The following is a 16252-nucleotide window of genomic DNA, read 5'->3' as shown; positions in this document are numbered from 1 at the left end:
CTTGTGGGTGTGCCGCGTTTGGAGGAGGAGGAGGCGGCGGCGGCGGGGAGGGCGCGAAGATGCTGGTGTTTCGGCGGGCGGCGTTGCGGGCTCTGAGAGGGCTGGTGTTCTTTCAAGGGAGAAGCCTTTCGGGGGCTGCGCAGCAGCAAGGTGAGGGCTCCCCGCCTGCTCTTGGATCCTGCCAGAGGGGCAGACCCGCTGGAGCCCAGGCGGCCCCTGAGCTGCCCTTGGAACTCGCTGGTGGGCGGCTCCCTTCGCAGCTGCCATGACATCTGCCTCCTGGGCAGTGTTTTTGTTTCGGTCGCGGATTTGGCAAGCACCGTGGACGGAAAAGAGAGGGAGTCTCTCCCCGTCCTTGCTCACCCAAGATTACAGTTGCTGCTTGGGCAGTCTTGCTCTTTTGTGGGTTTCAGCTGTGATTTGGAAAAAGTTTGGGGTGGTAGTAAAAGTAAAGAGAGGAACAAAATCTGGAAGCCGAGAGTATTACTTGAGCCATAAGACCAGATGGTTCAGCCAGCTTGCCACAACCTGGTGCCCTCTGTGTGTGTTGACTACAACTCCCATCATTCCCCCACATCTGCAGGGTGCCAGCCTTACAAGTAAACCTGCAGCAGTCGTGACTTGCCTATACGCATGCCGCTGGCTCAAACGCAGTGAGAGAAAGCGCAACAGCTACGCCTCCTGATGTTGTAACGGGCTGTCCGCCCAACTTTCCCTCCCGCCAGCTATAATAAACGTCACTGTGGTTGTATCCTGCTCTTGCAGGCCAAGGGATTATTGGGATATGGGGATGGGAGTCACAGCTGCTGCAATTTCCAGAGAGTTAGTCGTGTTAGTCTCTTGCAGCAAAAACAACAAAGAGGCATGTGGCACCTTACAGATTAACACTTTTGTGGACTATAGCCCACTTCATCAGCTGCATGGGATATTATGGAGAATTTCAGATTTATATACAATACATATGGGGTGTAGGGAAGATCATTTTTTTTAAAGAGTTCTTAAAAACACAGCCCTTAGCACTGTGCTGATAACCTTACCAGGGCTAAACTAATGGGAACCCAGCATTCTGAATCTGAAAATGTTTTATATGAAAACTACTTGCTTGTTTTTGCTAAACTAAGAAATCAAACGGAGAGAATCTTACTATTTGAAGGCTTCACTGTGAGCTCACCTCAGCTGATTTCTGGTGGTGGTGGTGTTTGAATTAGTTTTCTATATAAATGGAAAAAATAGCTTTGTAAAATGCCATATTTTGCTTGAAAGAGACTGCCATATTTGATGGACCAGCCCAGTCCTGTGTATTTTGGTCTAGAGATCAGCTGCTCCAGCTGAATTAAATGAGCACAAGTATTTTTAAGAGAGTTCAGAAATATGGGTTAAAACTGTAATATTGTGGATATTAATGAACCTCTGTTTAGATTATACCACATACTAGGATAAGGTGCCCCACCACCCCAAGCCCCTGTGGCTATATTTTGCTTAACTTTTTCACATTCAGCAGAGACTGGGAGGTGAGAAAAATGGTAGTGTTTTCCATAAATTTGCATTTGTCACTCATATAGTTGTCTTTTCCTAGGCAAAGGCAATGTTGATGAATCTTCACTCCGGCCATTGTACATGGATGTCCAAGCAACTACTCCTCTGGTTTGTTAACAAGTACTCCTTGATTGAGAGTTTTAAAGAGCATACAAATGAACAAGGTTTATAAAGCAATCCTGTGCATCAGGGATGCAGAACCTCTGGCCAACAGAGGTTCTGCATCTGGCATGTAGAACCTCCTTGAGTTCCTCCAGGTGACGGGGCGTGGCCCCAGATTGGAGATAACAGTGGGGATGTGGGTGGCAGGAGACTCCGCCTGTACCAGGAGTTGCAGCCACTTTTCCAGGCACCAGCCAAGTGGCTTTGAACGGTGCACATCATTCCCACGGGGACTGCGCATGCCACCCAAAGCCAGGGACTTGGCCAGCACTGGGAGGAGCAGCTCTCCAAGTCCCTTTCTCTATGATGGAAGAGGCACAGAACTCCGTGCCTCTCCCAGCATGAAGAAAGGCAAAATGGCCTGGGGCCATGCCCGCTGACAGCATCCGGCCTGCCGAAGGCTCAGTGGGCGGGCCATGAAACACTTCTGTGCCCCCTGCCGTACATCTTTACTCAGATGTAAGTCCCGCTGTGTTTAATCTGGCTTACTCCCAGCTAAGCATCCATAAGATTGTAGCCCTAGTTTCCTGTCTACCCCGACGGGTTTGCCTGGTGAAAAAATCACACTGAGAAAATGATTTAACATATACAGCCTGTGCTTAATCATATTTACTCAAAAAAGAGTCTATTGACTTTGGTGTGATGTACTGTCACTTGTATAGGATGGCAGTACCTCATAGGGCAGTACATAGGATTGTGGCCTCAGTAATATGACTGGACAAATTCTTGCCTTTGCGGGAGATAAAACTATATGTCACAGAAAATTTTTAAAACTAGGGTGAAGTGAAATTGGAAAATTGTATTTCTTGTGTTATAGGACCCTAGAGTTTTGGACAGCATGCTGCCTTACCTTGTTCATTACTATGGAAACCCACACTCTAGAACTCATGCTTATGGTTGGGAGAGTGAATCTGCCATGGAAAAAGCCAGACAGGTGAGACCTGCATTGTTCTTATTACTGACTTATAAATCTGTCCCTGCTGATATACTAAGCAATTGTATTCTCTGGTGAATTTTATTTTCTTCTTCAAATATTGTAACTTACAGTCACGTGTTCATTTTTCCCTAGCAAGTTGCATCATTAATAGGAGCAGATCCTAGAGAAATTATTTTCACCAGTGGAGCAACAGAATCAAACAATGTAGCAATTAAGGTAAATGGGTACATTGTATAGGTAAACAATGATATTATGAAACAATTCACAGTAATTGGGGGGTGAAAATCTTGCTATCTTACATCTAGTTCTAAATAAGGCAGAAGTTGCATGTAACAGCAACAAATAATGCAATTACATGTGCACGCACATGTGCGAACCCCCCATATATATATATATATATATATATATATATGGCTTGATTGAGCATAAATAAAAGTTATAGCGAACCTCTAAACCTGCCTTCCTGTGTGCAGTCTGCTTAAAGTCAATGGGAGCTACAATTATTTAAATAAGAATACTCCAAAGAAAGTTACTTGAAAATTGCCATTGATTTCACATTTGTACAATGGGGCTACAGAGCATTCTGAGATACAAGTGGGAGCTCCAAGACAATGTTGCAGTGTGAAGTGCTGCTGTTCAAGCTACTCAGTTCCATTCCCCTTCCCAGCCATTTTCTGTGTCCTAACCTCCCCACCCCGCAAGTAGTCCATGGCTAGTGGGAACTCTCAGTCCTCTTCCTCTTAGGGTATTTCTCTAAAGGCTTTTAGTATTTTTACAAACCTCAGAGTTTCCCCAAGCATTTTGACCCTCCCTCTTGTGTGGTGTCTTCTGATGTTGTAAATATGTGTAATTATAATTTGATGAGATTTTATAGTGAGATGACTCAGTAACAAAACTTGTCATGAGCTTAAAAAGCTTTACGGTGCAGTCCTGTATATGTATAATCAGAAATAATCCCAACTTAATTCAGTGGGTTTCAGCTGTGGTAAGTGTGTATATGATTGCAGCCATCTGAAGCAGACTTTGCCTGGGAGTAAGCTCCATTGAAAACAATGAGATTTACTTCTGAGTAGGCAGATATAGGGTTTTACTGTTGCTAGGGAGTAAGCCCTATTGAACATAGTGGGACTTTTTCTTGGTAGACATGCATAGAGTTGCACTCATAGTATCATAGAATAGTAGGGTTGGAAGGGGCCTACAAGACCATCAAGTCCAACCCCTTGCTCAATGCAGGACAACACTGTTTGTTGTTGTATTATATTTCTGCCTTCCTTTAGAGCAGCCTTCCCCAACCAGGTGTCCTTCAGATGTTTTGGTCTTCAACTCCCATCAACCCCAGCCAGCACGGCCTATGGTCAAGACTACTGAGATTTGTAGTCCAACACATCTGGATGATATCAGGTTGGAGAAGGCTGCTTTAGAGTAATCCAGTTGAAGGTCATCCAGATTTTAAGTAGCCTATTGTACATCTACTTCTGTCTGGTTTGCATTTAAATCAGTTATGCAGAGTAGGAGTAATATTATCAAAACAGTTTAAACAGACAGGTTCCTTCCCCCATTTCAGGACTCTTCTCTGCATTGCAGTGTAAACTTTGAAGAGGTTTCTGTTGCTGCAGATTTCCTTCATAGCTGTATTCACTATAGCAGTCTTCCCCAACTTGATGCCCTCCAGATGTTTTGGACCAACTCCCATCAGCCCCAGCCAGCATGGTCAATAGTCCGGAATGCTGGGAGTTGTAGTCCAAAACATCTGGGGGGACCCAGTTATGGAAGGCTGCTAGGGTGGCCAGATGCAAAAGAGGATAGGGCAATTGCACCTTTAATAGTATAAAAGAGGGAATTTCAGCCAAGTGTAGCTTGCATGACAAGTTATATCTGCTAGAATGTCCTGTTCTACACAGTTATTAAAGGTGCAAGATCCTTGTCTTTTTTTACATCTGGCCACCTTGAAGGCTGCACTATAGTAATTGTTTTTAGGGAAAAATGGCAGATGTACTTTGAGATTTCTATTGGTCATGGTTACACTTATTTAAAAAATGAATTAAAACTGAAAATCTCAAGATTATTTGAATAGTGCTTTTATAACTGAGTCCTATGCATGAAGTCCCAATGAACTCAATGGAACTTACTCTCAAGTAAGTATGCCAAAGATTGCCTTTGCATACTTACTTGGGGGTAAGCTCCATTGAACTCAGTGGGGCTTCTGAATATACATGCGTAGGATCTTGGTGTCAGTTACTCAAAGTTTTTGGGCATTTTGCATTCCTGACTTGACATTTATAAAAACTACTGCTTTTCATTATTTTTTATTTTAACTACCCTCCCCCCTTTTATCCATGTGAAGGGTGTTGCAAGATTCTATAAATCCAGAAAGAAACACATAATTACAACACAAACTGAACACAAATGTGTGCTGGATTCCTGTCGTGCCCTAGAAGCTGAGGGCTTTCAAGTAACATATTTGCCTGTAAAGAAAAACGGGATTATAGATTTAAAGGTAAATTTATCTACTAGTACACTGCACTGGAACAACAGAACTTATACATGTGTAGGATTATACGTCAACCCACTTACACCTATTTATTTAGGTTAAGGGGAGGGAATGGGAGATGGAGCAGGGAGGGTTTACTGTTTGTATTGACTGGAAAATGAAAAAAAATCTAACTGTTAATAGCAGCAACAACAAAAAGGGATTTAGAGTGCAATCCTAAAGCCAGTCAAAGCGGTTGATGTGCCGCTTCACCAGTGGGATGGCACATACTCACTGAAGGCCCCTGAGTATGTGCATGGAAAGCTCTGTGAGCAGTCCCAGCAGTGGTATTCCTAGCAGTGGTATTCAGCAAAGGATCCGCAGGATCCTAACCCCCACATTCCCTGATGACCCCCCCAAAGGAGCCCTTAACTGCACCAGCCCTCAAGTGGGTGTAGTTAATTCCCTCCCATTGGCTGCAATGGGAGAGAGAAAAAATTAGAATGTTGTGGGGAGGTGAGGTAAGAAAAAGTCACTACTCCTATCCTGGCTTCAGCAAGCTGGCAGGCCTAAAGAAGTGGTTGGTGAACCATGAAACCTTCTCCCCTCCACCCCACTTGGCTGGGATCTCTCAGTTCACTTCTGCAATGTTCACTTTTAGTGTATTAATTGCATGTAGTTATTGTGAAAATCTCAAGATAATTTACTAAAGAGGTTTCACTTGCAATGCTGGTGGAGCTCCAATTATTTTTCTCTCTTGTATGATTTCTACCAGGACCTAAAAAATGCAATACAACCAGACACAAGCTTGGTTTCAGTTATGACTGTAAATAATGAAATAGGCGTGATGCAGCCAGTTAGTGACATTGGTAAGTAGACACTAATAGTGATCTCAGCTCTAAAAAAAAATAGCCTCAGCTTAAGTTAAAAAAAAAAAAGCCAAATACTCGTATAAGCATGATGGTGAAGCATATTATATTGCAACAAAGGGACATTGGACACCTAAATAATTGTCCTGTCTTGGAAACAAATCTCTCCCTTTCAGTATCTGGAAGCTTTGCTCTGTCTGCTCAAGATTTGTGATGGTCAAGAGATCTGTGGCCGAATTCCCAAACTTAAGAACAACCCCCCTTTTTAAAACTGTTACTGGCTTCTCTGATGATTATCAGAACAGAAGTGTGGGAGAAGGGTTTTTTAAACCTTTCCTCCTGTGACCTTTTCCTAAATCTAAATCCCCCCCCCCCCGCAGAGGTTAGCCAGTAAGAGAAAAATGCAGGCAGCTAGTTCTACAGGTGTGCTTCATCATCCCCTGTTTTCTCCTGACTTTTGCAGTAGAAGACAAAGCTTAACTTCACTCCCAAAAATACTACAAGCTAATGGCCCAGTTTTCATGTCAAGCTAAACCATTGTTTAGTGAGACATGCAGAAATAGTAACTGCAAAGAGCTTTGGGCTCGCATGCTCCCACCCCCTCCTGGCTGGGAGGAAGACTTTGGCAGCTTTTAGTTTCGATTTCCCTTAAAGTTAGCTTGTCGTGTCATCCAGATCAGGGATCGTGGTTTATAACAAACACCAATTCTTCTAACAAGCTAGGTTAGGTTCAGAAACCACAGTTTGAAGCTGACTTGTTTTGAAACTGACCAGAGTTTGTTATAAACCACAGTCCATGGTCCAGATGACACATCAAGTTGTCCTGGCTACACAGGAGGAGGAAAGAGGAGGGGAGAGGAGAGCACGTGGGCCCGAGGTTTGTGGAGAAATTCCTTCTCCTAAACTACCCAAACTAGCCCAAATAATGTATCCTGTAATAAACTGGATGATGCATGCTCTGTTAGAGTTCATATGCAGTGACTTGTTGAGGCTAGAGATTACTTCATTTTTCAGAAATGAATGTCTTCTAATAATGTGACAGAAATTCAGGTCTGTTTTGGAAGTGCTCCAAAAGAGCTTGGAAGTTATGTGATTATGATGTAACTGTTCAGTTATTGTCATTTAGGTTATTAATACACTGCTAGCAGATTGGAGAAAATTCAGACACTAGCAAAGCTTCTGAGCCCTCCTACTGTCCCCTTATTACAAAAACTTTCTACGCTCTCTAAAAAGCTGGTTCCTAAAACTAAAGAAGCTCCAGGAGGGTCTTCTGATACCATGCAAGGCACTTTGGTTGGAAGAAAAAATCTGATATACCAGTGCATGCATGGAACCAATTGCCATGTAGACAGGACTCTTTTCTGTTTAGATCAAAGGTGGAGAACATGTGGCTCTCCAGATGCTGGACACACAACTTTAATCATCCCAGACCATTGGCCATGCTGGCTGGGGCTGAAGGGAATTGGGACTCCAACAACATCTGGAGGCCACAGGTTCCCCCCCCCCCCGGTGTAGAGTTTGGCTAAGTGTCAAATCAGGTCAAATAATTATTTTTTAAAAACCTTGTGTGAAATACTGCAGACAATGAAGAGCTGGCTGTTAATTTTTCTTATACTTTTGTGCTTTGTGCTTCCCCTGAATTGCTCCAATCTATTTGTGTTTAGTATCCAGATGCTTTTCAAGGGGTACATGGCTTCAGCGGTAGAACTACATTGCATACTTTCTGTGGGCCCATTAGGTTTTAAAAGTCTTGCAAGGAGTGATGCCCCTGTTTTAAGATTAAAAGTTGAGATATGCTTTTGAGTAACAAAAGGATTGTGTTGCAACCTCGCCTCTTAAAAAGGAAAAAAACTGGATTGTTTTTGTTATAAAAATTGTTCCTGAAAACAAGTCTGAAGCCCGTTTATCTTTAGCATAAAATTAGTTTCTGTATTTAAAATCTTTATACTACAACTCCCAGCAGCATAGGCAATGGTGAAGGATGATGGGAGTTGTAGGCCAATACATCTGGAGGGCTACAAGTTGCCCACCACTGTTAAAACAAGATAGAAATAATACCTCATTCTGAACCATGTTGTTTTTGTATTACAGGTCAGATCTGCAGTTCCCATAAAGTTTTCTTTCATACAGATGCTGCACAGGCAGTTGGGAAAATTCCTCTGGATGTCAGTGATATGAAGATTGATTTAATGAGCATCAGTGGCCATAAAATCTATGGTCCCAAAGGTATTCATGTTTTCTAATTTTATGGCTTTTAGTTCTTTTGACTGTTAAATATTGCTCAGTTTAGTTATTAATTAGTTTTTTCAAATGCCGCTTCGAGAAGGACCGAATCTATTTGAAAGCATCATGGAAAACGAGGGTGTTGGTATTTAAGGAGGAAGCGAGAGCACAGTGTTTCTTATTGCATGACATTTCTAATTGGTAGGAGCAGGGCTTTTACTGCAGTTGCCCCCAGGCTGTGGAATGTCTTCCCTCTTGTGGTGAGAGTTCATTCCTTCATGTTTGCTCTTAGAAAGACTGGGAGACTTCTCATTTCTGATGAGCTTTTAATGAAAGTGGCCACTAACTGTACAATCCTATACATGTCTGCTCAGAGGTAAGCCCCATTAAATTCAGTGGGACTTACTCCAAGGTAACTGTCAGCCAGCCCCCATGCTGGCTGGGGGATTCTAGGAGTTGTAGGACTTATTTCTGTCTTAACATGCATAGGATTGAGCCTTAAATGTATTGGAAGGCTTTGTTTTGTCAGGTAGCTGTAATTATTACAGTTTTAAAAACCTGTTTAGTTTATGGATAGATTTTTGTTAAAGTCAACATAGCTTAATAAATACATTTTTATTGTTTGATCACTGATTTAAATGCAGTAAAAGCAGCCTATACATTTTTTCAATAAATGTGCAGAAATTCATATGATTTATTCTTGGTATAGTCTTGAGCCAAGCGCTCAATGTGATCTGGGAAAAATGACAATTTTCAGTACTTGTCCAGTACCAATTTCAAACAATATCCATGTTTTACTATTTCCTAGCTATAATTGAAGATTCATTCTCCTATATGCAAATTGGGAGGAACAGTTTCAGCTTTCTGAATATAGAATGGAAAACAATGAAAGTAGCTAAACATACATGGTGCAGTCCTCAACCCACATACATTGTCTGTGTTCAATCCATGTTTATAAGAAATCTGTCTGTACAAGGAAATTGTTAAGCTGAATTTCTAAGGTTTCTGTCTCAATTTCCCTATCTGTAGCAGGGATGATGTGAAGTTCAGAAATGTAAATTGAATGTCTGAAAATTAATTTTTTTCTTATGACTAAGAATCAAGGTGAAAGATTCCTGAAGAAGAAAAATCTCTCTGAATATTCCGAAGGCCTTCAATATGCAAAGGTCTCTATCTGTACATTTGGCAGAAGCAACTTTGTGGCGCTGTTTCTTTTTAAGGGGTTGGTGCAATTTATGTTCGGCGGCGACCAAGAGTAAGAGTGGAACCTATACAGAGCGGGGGAGGCCAGGAGCGAGGATTGCGTTCTGGGACTGTACCGACTCCATTAGTAGTTGGTCTCGGGGCAGCTTGTGAATTGGCACAACAAGAGATGGAGGTATAAAGAGCAATTTAGTTTGTCTGTGTAACTTATCCAAATTCAGTTAGTTTGGCTGTCTTTATTTTGCCATGTTCTTTAACCCTGTATTAATGATAGAAAGTCTGCAACATGACCCTCTAGTTATATGGATTACAGTTTAATATGATGTATTTCTCTGTACTGTAAAAGTAATTTTGTTTCATATTTCATCCTTAATTTTCCAAGAATATGCAAAGTGATCAAATAAACAAATCAAACCTGGGCTTGTTGGCAGAACTATTTCCAGAGACATATTTGAGAAGCAAGTTATTTTAGTAGCGCTACATTTATTTGCTGAGTAGTCCTCTAGGACATCTCTTTTAGCCCCCAACCTTAGAATTACAACCTTCTTTCTGGTCCCTCCCTTACTGCTCGTAAGAAAAGAAGGGAGGCAGTTTCTAAAACCACTAGTGTTGATTGATATGGGATTTTGCCTTGCTTTTGTGAGCATTCCTATTTCTGCTTGAATATAGCAATATCTAACAAGTCTAGAGGCAACCTGTCATAGGATTTGCCCCTTTACAGACTTGTAGTCATACAGTAGCGGAATCTGGCAATTTCTCAGTATTTGCTTGATAATAGTAAATAACATGTTTAACTGCGGGCTGAATTTACTATGAAAGGATACCTGGAAATTCTTATTATTTCTTTGGTTTTGTCAAATCTTAAATGTGTTATGTTGTCTAGTATTTTCAGACAACTGACCAGATATGACTAATGTGGCATTTTGGGTAAGTCAAGGTTTATTTGCCTATTGGTAAATTAGCTAATTAGTTCTCTTGTTTCACTTCCAGTATGACCATAAGCGAATTAACTTATTGGCTGACAGACTAATTACAAGAATAATGTCAGAAATTCCTGATGTGGTACTGAATGGTGATCCAGTGCATCGTTATCCAGGTACTGTTAGTAGAGAGTTGAGTTTCTCTTTACTACTGAATGTATTGTCTTAATTTGACCTCCGAAGGGCTCTTTTTAAAATATTTTTTGTAGCATTGGAAACTTCTGAAAACCATTGTAAATGTGAATCTAGAACAATAGAGTTGTCTTAGAACTGAAAGCAACCATGTACAAGAGCTCAGAGTACTGTGGAATTCTGTACCTATTGGGTACAAACCCAGAAACAAGAGACTGAACATAGCAAAATTCTCATTCTTTGTAGCTTCCCTACTACACAGTTACACAGTATACTCTATAACAAATGTCAAATTATAATAACATCAGAGCTAAGGCTTAGGCTGGCTCTAAATAATAGCACAGATGTTCTGTTTAAACTAGGGCTGCTTTAAGTATGAAAGAATGCTATAAGAATGAAAGAACTCTGTATTAAGCTTATGTTGCTACATAATGTTAAGTTCAGTGAGTTGCAGATTATGCACAACAGTTTCCTCTTCTTCTGTATCTTCATTCTGAATGATAAGTTTTAAGTAGGGCACCAAGAAAATGCTGTATTAGAGAGAAGGAATGAAGAATAATCCTTTCATGATCCAAGAAGATACTCACTAGATTCTTGCACAGCATTATTATCTTCATAGTTAGCCTGCTTTGGCTGTAATATAAATAACAGTCATGGCTCTACTGGCATGACAGTTTTCTGCATATATCTCTAGACTTAATGTTCAAGATATCCAGTGATTGCATAGCTGTGGTGACATACATATTTCAGAAACATTGAAAATAAAGGTTCTGTTAGAGGGAAGAGGCTCTGGTTATTGGAGGGGTGACTTAAGATGGTTTGTTTAAGAGCATGTTATAATTCTCCTGAAAAACATCCTGTTGTACAGAGGTGCAATTTAATCTCCAAAGAAGCTGACTCTGCTTTGTCAACTCTGCAGGCTGCATCAACTTATCCTTTGCATATGTGGAAGGAGAGAGCCTGCTGATGGCCCTTAAAGATGTGGCACTCTCTTCTGGAAGGTAATACTGCATGTGTAAGAGAAAGAGATGGTCTGGAGCATGGCTGGCTGGGGCATGCTGGGCGTTGTAGGCCGTTTTTCTGTCGAGACATGCATAGGATTGCGCCTTAAGCTGTTTATTGTTAAAGCTAAGCAAATCTCAGTCGGGTCAGTTTGCAGATGGAAGATTGCCTGGGACTCGCATGTAAGCGGCCCAACCTTCTTGAAAGAAGAGCAGGATAATGGACAGTCATGTCACTTTCAGGTCATTGGCACTGCTAATCTAGACTGAACCTATGATCCATCACTCCAGAATCTTCTCTTTTTGGTTCAGACCAGAACTGATTTACTTCCATTTGTTCACATTTCTGATTCCTTTTAAAATTTTATCAATATATGCCAAGCTACGTAACTTAACAACCAGGCTTTATTGTTTAGAGCTGAATCCAACAAATGATTAATTCTTGCTGCTAACATGTTTTTGTTCCTTCCAATACTTTAGTTCTTTTCTTCTCTGTAGCCTCCTTTAGATCATTTTGATATTCCTGATCATATTTAACATGCTTTTAATTAAATTACCCAGCCTGTTCTCTCCTCTCCCACATCATGCTACTTCTTCTGACTTTGGGCCTGTCTGCTGCTTTACTCTACATTCCTTTCTTTTCTGCTTCGGCCTTCTTTCTATTAGTTTTGCCCCAAAATCTTTCTCTTGTAAAATCTGCCCTTTTCGCTAGTGTCTAGTTCTAATCTGTGTGGTCAGCAAAGTACTGTGGATGACAGTGATGATAGAGGTGTATTAAGGGGATACTACTCTGGTGCAGTCTGCGATCTTCATTCCAACACCTGCTATGTGAGAAAATAATTTGACACCATTTTTATTCTCATTAGTGCTTGCACATCTGCATCTTTGGAACCATCATACGTGTTGCGTGCAATTGGAACGGATGAAGACTTGGCTCACTCATCCATAAGGCAAGGGTTGTTTTTCTTCTTGACAGTCTCATTTAATTATACTGTCAGGAGCAGAATCCCTTTTCATCTTTGTGTGCGTTTGCATTGTGCTGCAGCTGGTAAACTCTTTGCTTTATTTCAGATTTGGCATTGGTCGTTTCACTACTGAAGAAGAAGTAGATTATACAGTAAATAAATGCATACAGCATGTCAAGAGATTAAGGGAGATGAGGTAAAAGTCTTCTGATTATTAGACGTTTGACCATCACAGGATTTCTTTAAGTGTCTCTATTATGAAGGGAAATACTGCCAGATGTCACTGTAATTCAGTGGGTAAAGTGGACCAAGACTGGGTGAGAAAGAAGCTATTTGCTGTCTCGTTACATGAGCTTGATGTGGACCAATCAGATATTTATATCTAATAGACTGATTCCTTATAAATCCCATATCATCTTACCACTCCAATAGAATTAGACTATTAAAAAAGACTTTTAGGGTGGAATCCTATGAGTGTTTAGGCAGAAAAAGTTCTACAACTCCCAGCATGCTCCAGCTAGCCATGCTGGCTGGGGCATACTGGAAGTTGTAGGACTTTTTGTCTGGCTAAACATGCATAGGATTGTGCCCTATGGATAGTTGTTTATAATAGAAACCTGTTTATTTTTATCCCAGTCTCTCAAAATGATATCCATTGTGGCTTCAGGAGTTCAATTGTGGTGAAATTTTGTAGCAACAAATATTCTAATTAGGGTTTGTGAGGTTAAAATACGTTCCTGGACATGCATACTGAACAGATGTAAAAGCCTTCCTTGGAGAAACTGCTTTCTAAATAACTCTTTGTTTATAACTCACTGTACATCCTGGAAGCTTATTGATGTCAAGCATTGGGAAGTATCTAGTACTGCAGCTGTGCCTCTGCTCATTTTGTTGTGCCCACAGGACCCACTGTTTGTGTTCGTTTCCAGAATAGGACAGGTCAGCAGAGCTCCATTCTGCAAGTTCTGCTGATCTGCCTCATTATGGAAACAAATGTTTCTGCTCATTTTTGATTGCTTCAGGAACTGCTAGCTTCCTGTTGTGCTAGCAGTGGGCCCTGCTAGTGTGCAGGCAGCATTGAATACTGCCCATGATTTGTATTTCTGAGGTACTAACAGTGGATTTTCCTTCTGATTTGACAGCCCATTGTGGGAAATGGTACAAGATGGAATTGATTTGAAGAGTATTAAATGGACACAGCATTAAACGAAGGAGATCACTTGTAATCTTGGACTGCATGGATGTGGATTAATATAATGTTTTCTGTACATTCCTGAGGAAAACCCTGTGGCACTTATTTTAAAAAATACACCATCTCTGTATGACCAAGGTGTTGCCCTTTCTAAACACAGAGCCTGAAAACTAAATTTAAAGCTCAGTTCTGTCAGGTATACATCACACTTACACATAAGCAAATATACATGAACATTAGTTTCCTCAAGCCAAAGAAGTTATAATACTTCTATTCTGGAGGTGATACTGATGAGTCTTCAGCACCTGTCCTATTGTGAAAACATGTTTCTTTCTACTAGGTTCTCACTAGACTGCTTTGCATCCTTTTCACCAACATTTGTCCCATAGCAGAAACGTGAGGGCAGATATGTCATATGCTCAGAAGAATCTTCTTTTAAAACCTCCATGTCTTATTTTCGAGCAGTGGTGTTTGCTATTTAGTAATTAATACAACCATATTAAGACCAGCTAATTCTCCAATACTGATCACCTCCCTCATTCTTTATAAAATTAGACTTGTTTTAATAATTTTACCTCTTTTTTTTCTCCTGACTGTTTCCCCTGCTGACTCTGTTTTGTTATCCCAAAGTATTTTCTCCTGCTTCATGGAATTTAGGAGATGATGCAATGTGCTGTCACCATTGAGTCTTTCGATGCCATTGCCTTACTTTGAAGGGAAAGTGGAAGAATTTAATGCAGTATATTTTCTGTAGGGCAATCTATGCTGGAATTTGTGAAAGGTAAGAGGCTGTTGGCTTGAGGTGAATCATGTCCATTTAGAAATATCCCAGTATTGCTTTTGTTTGATTATAATAATTCAGAATTAAGAAATAGCCATTGCCTTTCATTTCAGGCTGCCTGCCAGTGCTCCATTAAGACAAATTGCTCGCACTAGCACCCTTGGTACTTGAAGTGTGCACTCTCATCTGTGCAGTATGTTTTTGGATTTGTGCTACTTTTTCTTGTAATATGCAAATTAATCTGTCTAAAGGGAGGAGTTTTCTATTTTTACTTCCTTGCTTTCTTAAATTGATTCAGGCAGGAAATGTTTGGTAAATTGCTTTTTTTGTTACATAACTTTGTGTTTCTCAGAAAGTGGCTTACTGACCTTGATGGATCACCAGCATGCTATCAACAAAGCACTACTTGTTCTTGGCAGATGTACACTCTTGCTTGCCTTGGAGATGAGTCCTATATGTACACCAAAATTCCCTTGAAATTGTTATCTGCTTCCTTGAGATAGGGCTTATTGCAGAGCTCTGTTCAGGTAGTACTGTGGTTCACAGACAAGAGATCTCAATTTGCACAAGTGGTCCGAGAAATTCTTCAAACACTTGATTTGAAATAGTAACACTGATAATGCAATAATGGCAAGTTGCATTGTTTTGTCACAAAAGTAGCTTTTAAGATTGGAAAGGTAGTATCCAAATAATTGCAATGCATACATTTTATGGAATTAGTTTGAAAAACTGCTTTAGAATACATTTGCTACTTATATCCTCATTTGACAGATTATTGGAAACATTTATTTTCATTTTTTTAGAGTAGGCTTATGCAATATAGGTGCAGAGTGAGAGAAAGAGCATGCTGTAGGGGACAGAGAAAGGGATCAGCAGAAAATGGATTTTTAAAAAGACAGTTAAAATTGGTACAAAAATGCTGTTCATGGTTAATGTAGTGATGTGGTCCTCTTCTAAATAAAAATGTAAAAGTAGTCCTCAGTGGTTTGAGTTGTGAACTCTTGTTGGTTAGAAAGAAAATCCATGCATCGAGGGCAGTATCCAACAGCTTACATTATTGACATAGCACTAATATAAGTGACTTTTAGTGCAGTGCAGAAATGTAAGCTGTCAGGACAAGTTTCCCCAGGATACCCATTGTGCCAGCTTACACTAGCACTACAATAATTGCTTAGCCACAACGGCCCCCTTGGATACTGTCCTGAATAAATAGAGCAAACAGGTTCTACACTTACATATTCCTATCTCTCTATACAAACTCTCAAAAACTGTAGCTACTCTGTTCCATCATGAGACATCACTAAACAAGAATCTTGTTCTCTTCAGTTACAAGTCATACATCAGAAAGGTCTTCACCTATGAGAAGAAGATACTCTCCTACCAGTCTTGGAGAGTTGGACAGAAGATAGATGGGCTATTGTTGTCTAAGATATTCATCAGCACCCTATACATACCATAGCACTACTGTAACCTAGAGTTGTAAAGCAGCCCCAGCCAACATAGCCAATGGTGAGGTATGATGGGAGTTGCTGTCCAACAACAACTGGAGGATCACGTGTTCCCCACCTGAGTTGTAAAGCATGAATGGAACCTAGCAGATCTAAATTTTTCCAAAAGTTACACTTCTGTCTGAGTTGGTAGAAAATGTACTTGGCGACTACTACTACAGCTGCAAGGATAAGTGCACTGAATAACACACAGCCCCTGCATGCTGGAGAAGTGTACATCCTACAAATTCCTTATTTATTTAGGACCCCAAGGCTGCATACATCCTCCTTATCTTCACAACAACCTGTGAGGT

At 40.6% G+C, this 16252-nt stretch overlaps 1 protein-coding gene across 1 annotated transcript; it reads left to right on the top strand.

Moving 5' to 3' along the window:
* The first annotated feature begins 20 nt into the window (after nt 1–20).
* NFS1 (NFS1 cysteine desulfurase) lies at nt 21–15432 on the top strand. The gene is made up of 13 exons (XM_084853745.1): nt 21–150; nt 1577–1644; nt 2516–2632; nt 2768–2851; nt 4980–5132; nt 5881–5974; nt 8066–8200; nt 9418–9575; nt 10391–10496; nt 11432–11513; nt 12380–12463; nt 12585–12674; nt 13621–15432. Exons 1-13 carry the CDS (start codon nt 60–62, stop codon nt 13682–13684), a joined length of 1326 nt encoding a protein of 441 aa, XP_084709871.1. The 5' UTR covers nt 21–59; the 3' UTR covers nt 13685–15432.
* Nucleotides 15433–16252: the final 820 nt, after the last annotated feature.

This window comes from Heloderma suspectum, chromosome 4, assembly GCF_057233095.1.
Source record: "Heloderma suspectum isolate Gila_16-S chromosome 4, 16-S_ref, whole genome shotgun sequence".
Classification (NCBI taxonomy): domain Eukaryota; kingdom Metazoa; phylum Chordata; class Lepidosauria; order Squamata; family Helodermatidae; genus Heloderma; species Heloderma suspectum.
The sequence above is the reverse complement of the archived record's forward strand: the minus strand, read 5'-3'. Positions and strand labels throughout refer to the sequence as shown.